This window comes from Dromaius novaehollandiae, chromosome 3 (genome assembly GCF_036370855.1).
Source record: "Dromaius novaehollandiae isolate bDroNov1 chromosome 3, bDroNov1.hap1, whole genome shotgun sequence".
NCBI lineage: Eukaryota > Metazoa > Chordata > Aves > Casuariiformes > Dromaiidae > Dromaius > Dromaius novaehollandiae.
Window position 1 is genome coordinate 52,095,183 of NC_088100.1, and position 12,103 is coordinate 52,107,285.

The window sequence follows — 12,103 nt, forward strand, 5'->3', positions numbered from 1 at the left end:
CATGGAAAATCAAGGTAGAGTAGCTAGTAAACGGTAAGTCAGACCCCAGTGTACTGCCCATAACTTTCCTGTAAACACAGTCCCTCAGTTTCTGTGATTCAGTTTCCCATTTTGAAAACCTGGATCCAAGTGGTATCCTTCTGAAGGCATGAATAAGGATAAACACACCACCACCAACTGAGCTGCTCAGATACTGCAGTAATAGTTACATGTATATGTATTTTGTTTGTGTATCTATATACATTCAAAATGTATATGCAAAAAAGACTCGAATTAGTAATAACAAATTTATGGATACTTAGGTATTTCCCATCCTAACTGCTTAACTTTATAATCAAAATAACAATTTTTAGTAAAGTGTTTGCGTGTATCTCTGAATTATCTTTGGAGGAAAAAAACAAAACAAATGATATCATATACGAACAGAAAGCCTTTCTATCAAATATCTGCAGTGTTTGGACCCCAAACTCCTGCATTATAGTACTCAGGTCTATCTTATGCAACAGGATTAACAGACCTATCAGGTCTCTCACACATAGCATGAGGCACACAACTGTTTCCTGCTTCTCATTTCCTTGCAGGCCAACTTTGTCTCAATTTATGCAGCAGAAGTGCCCTCTCCTCCAGCATGATCTCATGTACAAAGCTGCACAAACTGGCCAGCATGTCATCTCTTGAGGCCTCCTGTGGTATACTTTTTGCTATTGGAGAAGAAGAGATGTCTGGAGCTAAAGGATGACATTATTCCAAATGATGGTACAAACAGGTAGGCCCAAGGTTTAACTGGTGTGGGGAGAGCTCAGCCCAGGTCTCTCTCTCTCTGTCTCTCTCTCTTCCATCAGGTGGTGGGAAAAGCCCATTTCATGTGGTACCACAAAGACGACAGGCTGTGAGCTAAAGAGGGGACAAGTTTTATATTTTTCATCCTTTCTTTTCATAACTTTATGCAGTATACTATCCAGCCGGTCTTCATCATCAGTTAAGCTGTCTTATTAAAATAAATCGTGATGAGACCAGCTTTTATACCTGCAAGAAACTAGTACATTGTAACACTGATATTCAAAAGCTGTTGGCTAGGACTAACATGACAGGATAAGAGGTGTGCCTGCCAGCATAGGGCACTCTCTTTTGTTAAAAGGATGGGCACTGATACTGTTTTGCACGCTGTTGCCAGTCTCTCGGCAAAGACGAAGAGCAGCATTTATACTGGCAGGATTTAAAGACGACAGCATTAACATTCAACTCATACATGTTGCAGAAAGAAGTAATATGATTATTTTCCCTTCTAGCTAAGTTGTATGTGCCGTTACACCACCTCCTCCTCTTTCTTGTTTGATAAGAAAGATTTGATTTCGTGAATGAATACTAAAGCTCACAATAATGCCTTCCCCTCTATTATGTGTCTGCTCTTCCTGATCGCTATTTCTCTTCCAGCTAAAATTAAGAGAAATGGGGGAAAAAATTAGGCTAGACCTATGATACAGACAAAAGCAGTAACTGTGCATGGCAGCAGAATACTTGGTGACTCAAGTACATAACTGAAATCTCTGAAAACATTTTTTCCCGTTTGCTTTGGGCAATAAAAATCCATGAAGTTGATACAGGACATTAAGTAGAGATTTCTACTGGAAAACTCCTCAGAAGATGGTACTAGACTGAGAAAAGAACGTTAGATTAAGACATCTCTATTTCAAATTGGAAACATTGCTAGAACATTTACAGAAGAATATAGCACAGTGTATCTAATATAAAAATTTGGTTAGCACCATACTTTACAAGGAAAACATTATACAACACATTTAAATGTTATGTATTTAAAAACAATTACATTATAAATGATTTATCCCCACAGCCTTTAAGAAAAACCCTATACCTTTATACTGTGGTGTTATACTTTCACCAGAAACTACTTCTATGGGGACAAAGAGCAGTGGGTGGCTGGCGAGTCTCATGCAACAGTGAATCTACTAGTTTTTTGCAAGCCCATTGTTTCCAAATCCTCTGCGTGTCACAGAGATGGGGACTGTGCAATCCCACATGAATTCCCCAAATCTCTCATGCTTGCAGGACCACCTTTTTTCTGCTGTCTGGTGGTATTTACACTTACAGAAGAGGGGCAGAACTTGCTCTAAAACTGAAGAAGAGGCCCAGACATTTAATTTCTCTTTCATGGGAATCCACTGCTCCATCAGGCTTGGGTAACTCTAGTTTTCCTGCTTTTTTTGAATCTCCATGACAAATGCTTTTTTTGTAGCTGTTTTCCCTTCTTCCTCTTCCTCTAACAGCCAGCTTTCCTATGTTCTGTACTGCCTGGTTGATGGAGCTATGTGAATGTGTTTACCCATTCTTCTGCCTTTATGTTCAGACAGAAAGGTAGCTCTGTTTTATTTTGCTTTCAGGCAGATTCTTCCAGCTTTTCTCCAGCTCACTGCAGCTGACTCGTCCTGGTAAACAGAAGGTCTGTTCAGGGACTTCTGGCAGCAAAAGAGAATCCTTTAGGACAGCTCCATATCAAGAAAAAGTGAATCTCCCTTGTGGCAACTCCAGAGAGTTGACAGTTCCTGCACTTGGCTCTCCATGCTTGTAGATCATCTTCACTGGCTGCACAAGATGGCAAGGAGGTTGTTTTTCAGCTGCTTTATGTAAGTTTTGAGCTCAAGTCCTATTTTCTTGTTTACAGCCAAGTGGACTGCTCACCAAAGAAGGGAAAACTGGACTTGTGTAGTGAAGCATCCTCTCGAACTGCAAGACAGCTGTCCATGTACCAAGGAGAACCTTAATAATTGTGTTTTTCTTTGTTCTAAATCCATGCTGTTTACTCTTTACTTCCTCAGAATTCGGCTCTTCCTTGTCTCTTCCAAACTCACCTCTATGGCTCTTTGTTTCAGACTGTTCTCTACCTCTCAGTTCTCAAGCAGCTCAATATTTCCCTTTAGAATCAAAGTGAATTCTAAAATTCCCTTTAAACTGCAGTGCTTTCTTTTAGCTGCCTCTACATATATTTTGGTACCCACATTTATGAGTGCTCCCATTTCAAAGCTGAATCACTCTCACTAACAATCTCCTAGAAATAAAGGTGCTTATTGCCCTTACTATTTGTACAAATCTCGTAGTCTTCAGCATAAATGAAACCACAGATCACGATCTGAGAGAAACATCAAGGCTTTCTGTTGTTCTACAGACCTCAGGATGACTTACTTTCATTTGCTAATTGCCCCAAGTAAATTGGAGACAGTCTATTAATTTCAAGAAGAATTTTTAACCTAGTATTTGATTTACAGGCATCTAGGAAAACCATGTTTATCTCATCATGGTCATTCAGATTTAGCACTGTCTGGACAACTTCACAGTGGAGGCATAACTAAATCCAACTTCAGCTCATCACTTCCACTGAACTTTCCGGAGCAATACTGGTCTTCAATGAAGACAGAAAAGAGTAACTTTAACTCCATTATGAAAACTCAGATTTGGAAAGCACTCTTCATTGATACAGGGCTAGTGGTATACCCCATGAAAAAAACATTAGAAAGCATTACAGCCTATTGATTTATAGGTATAGATCTATAGTTCTACTTTGTTTCAGCATCTCTGTTCCTCAGTATCAACCAGTATGCTGTAAAGATTATTTGTGTAGATACTCTGGGTCATTTGTTCAAAGGCAATACATTTGCAGATTTCTGATCGAAAAGAGATTGTTGAGCTAGGAATCTCACATCAAACTAAAGGTGATGCATTTCCCAAAAACACCTTCTCCTCTTCTCACCTGTGTGCTGGGAACAAAGGTCAAGACTTCTCTAACATGCTGCTCCAGAATTAACAACTATTGACAAAAAGTGACAGAAACAAGCACTTCTTGCTTTCTGTAACCAGAACAGAATGAAAGCAAAAGCCTACACAGAGAACTGGAAGATCAGAACTTGAAACAAATTAATATATTCTGTAATGTCTGTAAGAATTAGGCCAGGTGCTAAGAGGAAAACTGGAAATGGGAACTGACGCAAGAAATCTTCAATTGGACTGCATGAAACAACTTCCCACAGCTGATATACTCTCTGCTCAGTGTACCAACAAGTTGAAGTCCGTTCCTGGTACCGACAATCAAGACTGAACAGATATTCTGTCATTCACCTTGCTAGGTATCTGCAATTAGCTCTTCCACCCTTCCTTCCAACATCCAAAGAGGCCAGAAACATGAACCAAAAGCAAGCTGTGGTCATGCTGAACATGCTACTTGGTCCCAAGAACCTATTATCCTCCAGCCTGATGCACACATCAATATGCAAGACACCAATATGGTCCTTTACTGATAAATTAAAATGTTTTTGAGTATTGTTCCATGGACCCTGAGTAGTAATACTTCTTAAACAGGCCTTCTTTCTCTAAACTAGCAGACCTACTAATAAGTGGACCTACCATAACAATTAGAGTACCCAGCTTATGCTAGAGGATACAGTAAAAGCCCCACCTCCCTCCTGCCACCCCAACACTAAAAACAGCAACAGAAGGTTGTTTCAAAAAGAACTCCTGATGCTAAAAGTTTTCATTAAAGTTCCTTGTTTACTCTGGGAAATATGTCGTTTCTTAATCTTCTAGTTCATTTTCCACTTAGGAAGATTTTTGCAGTGAGTACTTTTTATCAAGTATTTTTACCATACTTTTTCTTTCAGTTAAACCTGTTCTGAATCTAGACCCTTATTTTGCACCCAAGAAACAAAAAACAGCTTTCATTTAATCCAGAAAAAAATTATTCTCCTCTTTGCCCTAGGCTACACAAAATAAGGTGGAAAAAAGCTGCAAACTGTAGATGTGGTCCAAGTTTTAAAAGTATATTTATAGAGAGTTCACTAGAAGTCTGATCCCTTGAGTGATATTGCATAGATTGGAGAAGGAAGTAGACTAGGAAGAATTGTAAGCAGCAGCAGCAGCAGTTCCCCTCCCAATAAACAGATAAAATCTGATATCTTCTAGGAATAAGTTACCTAACTGAATCTTTGAAGATAAAGTTGCTGAGTCCAAAAGGCATGCTAGCACACTGTTGAAAGAGAAGATCTCTTAAGAAGAGACTTGTCATTCAGCAGCCTGGTGGTTGGTACATTCCATCCTGAAGTACTACAAAACTGGCATGCTTTTTTCATCCAGTAATGCCTTCAGACGTAGACTTCTGATGTTCTTCAGTGCTAAATACACATTCTCATGCTCTTTACATACTGTCCTTTTTTTTTCTTTCTTTTTTTTAAAAAAAAAACTTCCTCCCAACTGCTGGAGGATTCTTAATTTATTGGCAGCTTTTTATTATCAGGAACTTTCCTAAGTTTGATGGAGCACTAGATTTCCACAAAAGAGAAAAATAAAATTAGTCTCCTTACCTGAATTTTGTCTTCTCTGAACAGGGATCTGCTGCTCTTTCAGGACCCACCCTGTGTTGGTTGCATTCAGCAACTCTTTTTGTATTCTGGCTTCATGGGGTTGGTCAATGTCTTTCTCATCAGAAGTATTCTGGTTGGAGAGAGAGAGAATTGCAAATGTACTCTGCCTAGTACACTTTTTTTCTGAGCCTGTATTCCAGTAGGGTGATTCATAGTTTAAATCTGGTTATTTTTCCTTGCAATTTTACGGCTTCGCACGTCTGTCAGTAGGCCCTGGAGAGACGTCTGCAGTTCCACACACTCACCAGCAGAAAGGGTTACCAAACAGGTCTCCCAGCCTTGGCGGAGATGGGGAAAACCAGAAGTTTTCCAATCTGATGGAGCAGGGGGTTTCCATTCAGAGAAGACAAAACTAAGGAAGGAAACTAATCTTCACCTACTGGTTACTGTAATCTGTCCAAACAAGCTTCAGTATGAAGCAGATTTTTCTGTGCTTTCTCACAAAGTCCCTAGAAAACCTTTTCCCATTTGAGGGGGGATTCTAAAGCTCTCAGTACGGTTAATGTCTCCTATACTGAGGGTTTGAGAGAGAGATATGTAATGAATTCTAGGATTAACAGAAAAGGTTGTATGTTAAAGAAGATTACTTAAATGGGTGATCAGTTTCAAGACTGTAATTCAGCTGCTTAAGAGGATCTGAATATGCTGTCTGAATATGCTTGCTGTCAGAGAAAAAGAAAAGCAGAAAATATTTTTATTCAAGAGACCATCATGCTTGTCCACTCTAGAAATAAGCCTTTGAGGGAAACAACAACAACAAAAAACAGTGTTTGAGAGAATGGAAGGGTTGAAGGGACTAAATCTGCTGTACCAAGCCTGAAAAATAAAAGCAGAACGTACAGATATGCTACCTTTTTACAATATTCACTACTTCCTGGAAAAGAGTTCTTTCATCAGTAGCGTAACTGACTTCTAGTCCTGTAACTCCAGATCTTGTGAGCAAGGGGGCTTGGGCTCTGCTCCCTAGAAAATAAGTAAAACAAATCATTAAATTTTAGAAGGAATTCCATTACTTCAGTCAACACCATTGCTTTAGAATAAAACATACAAATGAAAAAAAATTGTATAGAATACATCCTATTTTTATCTTTAACATTACCTATTAATACAATTAATCCCATGGAATTATTTTGTTCCTACTGGGTGGAAGAGTTACTTCCTTTCACTTTGTAAAACTATACCACAGTGGTAATCCTGCAGAAATTCCCACTGATTCAAAAGAGAAATGTCACCATTTTACATGTTAAAGAGTCCAGCTGTGAGAGAATTAATTTTGAGGAAGAAATATTAAAGGACTATATGATGTCTCATACAATGTTTTTATGCAAAATATGTATTTTAATCACTAGCTTAAAACAGTGCTTTGCAAAATAACATAGAATAGTTCGCTTTTTCAGTACACTTATTAAAAACACTGCTAAGCTACTAACAGAAACGGAAAATTAACTCAGCCAAATATAAACACTTACTTAGACAGGAAGGTTAATACACAGCTTTCAGCACACTAGCAACTCTGCACACTTAGTGCGCAGTAAGAGCGTCTACACTGATAATATATGTATAATAGCTAAATTCACATGCATGCAGGAACTGAGCATTTGCCTTTCTGTATAAAGAAACCCTTTAGATGAAGTATAGTGTGCAACACATACTTTGTCTTTTAATTTTCTTTATACAACAGATTGTAGTATCTCTGATTAAGGCAACAATCTGTGGTTTTTAAAAGGCATTCAACTTTGACACATTCTTAGGATCTTCATAATTAAAAAAGTGTGCTTTCAGAAATAATGTTAAAATGAGTACTGTAACTTACAAAGCAATAATAATACAAAAAGGGAAAAAGGTGTATCTCAATGCCAAGTCACTCCACAGGGAACTCAACAAGTTCTAACCAAGAAAATATTAACAGCACATATCAATTAAAGCAAGAAATGTCACAAAAGCATGTAAACATAGCATTTTATTGCACTAACAAAACCAGATCAGAACCTTTGTTTTTTCAAAATATTATTGGACCTCTTTACAAAAAGCTTTCTTGATAATTTATCATAGTGGCACACACCTAAGGAGCCATAAAATTCTATACTGTGACAAATCTCACTTAGTAAGGTAATGGAGTTTTTTTTTTAAAGATAGTAACAAGCATATACCAGAATAAATTTTATTGAGAATAATAGGGACTTAGCCTAACATCATAAAATATCTGCAATACTTTGAAAAATAAACTGATAAAAGGAGGAGCTGTTGCCTTGATGCTAAATTTATTTTTAGTAGGTTTTTGTCCACGCTTTTTAATTTTAGACAGTATTTTGTGGTTTAGTACACATTTGCAATGCCAAAGAAACCTTAAAAGAAAGACTTTTTTTTTTTTTTTACTAGCCTAAACCAGTGGTACTCAACCTTTAACAGCTGGAGAGCCACTTCTTTGTTAAATGGAGTTGTAGAGCACCATAAAAAAATCAAGTATCAACGGTGTGATTTTTTTTTCCATCATGACACTTCAATGTGTGATGATGCTGCCTCATCATCATCACATATTGATACATCACGACATGACACATTAGCATCCCCTCTCCCAGCAGCATTCTGTCTTCAACCCCTTCTGGCTGCTAGGAAGAAGGAGTAGGGAGGAGGGGTGGAAGGGCAAAAGGGCGAGTTTTTCCCCATTCTGCCCCACGGCTGCTGGGTTGGAGGTGATCTCTACTCTTACCTGTGGGGGGATCCCAGCAGCTCCTTTTCTTTCCCCCTATGGGAGGGGGAACTTCAGCGACTCCCACACTGCTGGTCCATTTGCTCAGTGCTCCCCGCGCTGCCTGATAGAGTGGAGCGCCGATCAGATGCCTACATTGCGAGAGCCGCCTGTAGGGCCATGAAGAGCCACATCCGGCTCTAGAGCCACAGGTTGAGTATCACTGGTCTAAACAAAGCCAAAAAGGTACAATAGAATAAGGGCCCCTGTTTAGATCCTAAAAGGATCAGATAAAACCACAAAAATAACCCTTAAGTAAAATATAAAACATACTGTCTTGCTTTAACATTTTCTACTTGTAGCTATCCAGCAACTTGAGCAGGAAACTAAGGCAGGTTTTCCTCTTTATACTTTTAGAACACTGCAGGAGCTTGTCCACAAATACGCAAACACAGATATTTTCCACATGCGTATAATACTTGTGGTTTACAGCCCATGCAAAGGTTCTTAGGAAGATATAAGCAGGAAAACTCTATGTTTAATATGGCCATTCATCCAACAGTCAACAAGACAAAATTAAATGAGCTAAATAGTAATACACATACTCGATTATATTTTGCTTGCTACTGTTTGATTATTATGAAATAAGCATTTTTGTAAAGTACATTAAGAAAAAAAAAATAGGAACCTTGGCTTGAGAGTGTCCTGTCTCTATCAATCACTATAGCACCAGTGATTTCTTTTTTATCAGTATTTGGCAGTGCTGTGTCTGATGAGATGCAATAGAATAAAGCACAGATAGGATCAAACTCTGGGTCTGGCTCCAAATCTCGTCTTGTTCGAGCATGTAACTCCATACTGATGAGGGTAAGGTGTTGGACCTACCAATAAATAAATACAATAAATTAGTATGTTTTGGAGCTTTGTTCAAACAAATTTCAGATGCAAACAAACTCACTGCAGACAAGGGCATGATGTATTTATATGGTCATCTTAAACTAAAACTAACAGGTCACACCTGAAAAATAAACAGAAGTGATTAAACATGCATTTCTAGCTCTCACTTTTTTCACAAAAAGTGCTTTCTTGCACAAAAAGATTAATCACTAAATGCTTTCTTATACTCAATTATTAAAATTCAGTATTTGTTTCTGAGTACTATATCTCCTTCTATCAAAAACAAAAAATACAAATCAACACAAATGCTAAATTTTAACAAATATTAAATTCTTACAGCATTTTCAAATAGCTTTGCATATTGTGCTGAATTCAGTTTCCACACTGATAAAGAATGAAGTATCACTGTCAGTCTTTTTATTTTCCTTTTCCTCCCTCCCCCAAGATATGGAAACAAGCATGAAGAGCTTAAGTCACTTAGGAGAAGATATGGAGAAAACCTATCTTTTCCTTCACTGTCATTAATGAACTTCCATATTATTCTGACACATTTTTGCAGAATGGTTTGCATTAAGAAAATGCTTGTTACTTTTTTTTTTCTTTTTTAAAACAGTCTTCAAAACAGCGTATCATAATGTTTTGACACTATGTTTTTGCTCTGCTGTCTTGTGTAATATAGTTGACAAACTGGACTACTGGGTAGCTGAGGGGGTTACAATGGAAAGTACAGAGTTACAAAAATTTCTGAGCAAGTTAACCTGGGGGCAGACTGATTTCCTCTAGATTTGCATCCTGATTCACTACAAGCATCATAGAATTTTACTATCAAACCATATCTCCACTTCCTACAGTATCATTAGTTCCTTGCGACTTCTCCTATGTCATTTACTCAGCATGTAAAACTTCTATCTCCCTATCTCATCCATAAGCGGGTCAGGAGCTAATCCCAAGCCATGGTTGTGATGACTGCCTGTGAGTGCACACCTGCTAGCTGGCCAGTTGGCAGCCAGACACAACCGTACTGTATTTGCATTGCATCCCCTCCTCCAGCACTGATTTTGATCTCTCTTCTCAAACTAACCACTGATCTACATGAAAGATGAAGAAACACTCTTTCTGACATCTACCATTCTGTTGAATGTTTTAGAAAGCGGCCAACAGGTTCAGAAGGTAACATGTAGAGATACGGGGAGGGGCTGATGGAATGATGCCAGAATCCTCATTTCTTAAGGAAATGATTAAAAAAAGTTATGATCAACTAATCTTTTCAGTAATGTTTTTATACAAAAGTTATTATTTATTCTGACTTTGACTCTTCCCTTAGCTTTATATATTTTTGTAAAATGAGGTTGACCACCTTCTCAACAGAAGTATTGTGAAATTTAGCTCAATACTAACAAAGGTACTTGGAGATTAAGCTGGAACTAGTACAGCAACTACTTCAAGTTGCAGACATCGCACACTGACTAATTTAAGCCAGGGAAGGACTGAGGAGAAGATTTTTTCATTCTGCCATTACAAAACAGGTCTGATAAACTATCATGTAATAACATCCAGCAGTCATACAATAACATGTAACAGTAAGTTACCTCATGTAAAGATTTTGCTTCTTGCAGGTTTTGCACACTGACTTTAAAACCATAAGTGTTATTTAAAGATGGTCCTTCAATTTGAGAAGTCTCTTTCTTTGGAGCACCGAGGGCAGCAAACTGATTCTATTGAAGAGGAATACACACGGCAAAATACTGAAAAAATCTACCGGTTGCTAAATTCATACGCAATAATGTAAAAATTAAATACAAATTTATCAACAAAAATTAAACACAAATTTATTACAGTTACAAAATCACTATCTCCTCGTGCCATTTTTCAGCAGGAAGACAACAGTTGTATCATTCTCCCTTTCGGGAATAATTTTAATGAAACCTCATGGTAAAGCAAGGGGTAGTCTGAAATACTGATATTCAGTTTCTGTATACATCCACACTGGCTTTCTTAGGAGCCTGAGGACAGAGGAACCAGTAAGTCTCTATTCCCTCCTGAGCAATGATTCAACAAAATAGCCTGTTTCAGATAGCACTTTTTAAAGGTACTTAATTAAAGGTATGCTTAAGTACTAGTTGAACTGGATGATCCAAGTATGTTAAGAAAAAAAAAAAACAACCCAACCAACCAACCCCCCGCCAAAATCTACAGGTCAGACCAGTGATGCACCTAGCACAGTAGGCTGTCTTCAGTAATAGGAGCAGAAATGCTATTTAAGGAAATCATGCAAGTGTGGCATTTTATGTGATCCATTCCCTTTGTACCCTGCCAGCATACCAGCGCCATTATCACATCACTGCCTATTAATTTCCAGAAAATGCTAGAACAATGTCTGAAAAGTAATACATACATATATCTATACATACACATATGTATACACATGCACACATAAATACACCCACACGTATATAAAAAACACAACAGAAGAAAACTGCCCATCTTTTAGAATTCTAAAAACAAAGTTTGGAGACAAGTATGTGTTAAAGGTACCTAGTTACCCAAGATAGAGATTATTTTATTTAGAAATAGAATGGAAACTTGTAAGTAATGTAATAAAAAGTCATTTGTATATTAAATCTTTATTTACCTTCATTTGTGTGGTTAGAAGCACTCTTCGAAGACCATCAGCATTATTTCCTCTCTTATGACTCAATTTCTGGGTTTTTGGTTCTGTAAACACACAGTAGTGCAAAGCTGTTTAGCTTCCCTAATATTGTCTAGACATTAAACAACAAGCTGGAAACAACCAGAGGCTTTTGGTTAACATTGTAAATGCAAACTATTCTCTGCCCAATCCAAAGCACAACTATGATATAATAACATGGTGTTTAGACACATTTTGGAATGTATAGCACAAGGTCAGTAAGATACTGAATCTCACATGATTACCTTGAGCACTGCAATGTTATTTACACTCAACATTGAAACCATCCTTGGGGAAAAACTAAGCAACTTAGCCAACAAAGTTAAAAAAAAACCTCACACCAAAAATACTGTACATTTTAAATTACGGTTTTAACCAGCACTTCAGAATTCAGACACTAGG

At 37.7% G+C, this 12,103-nt stretch overlaps 1 protein-coding gene across 1 annotated transcript in view; it reads right to left on the reverse strand.

The window, feature by feature from the left end:
- Positions 1–12,103, reverse strand: part of REV3L (REV3 like, DNA directed polymerase zeta catalytic subunit) — a 126,772-nt gene that overhangs the window by 28,736 nt on the left and 85,933 nt on the right. The window contains exons 15-18 of the mRNA XM_064508887.1: positions 11,645–11,727; positions 10,602–10,727; positions 8,804–8,996; positions 6,278–6,389 (exon numbers count right to left, since the gene is read on the reverse strand). Of these exons, the coding sequence (XP_064364957.1) occupies positions 6,278–6,389; positions 8,804–8,996; positions 10,602–10,727; positions 11,645–11,727 (514 nt within the window). The remainder of the gene's footprint in view (positions 1–6,277; positions 6,390–8,803; positions 8,997–10,601; positions 10,728–11,644; positions 11,728–12,103) is intronic.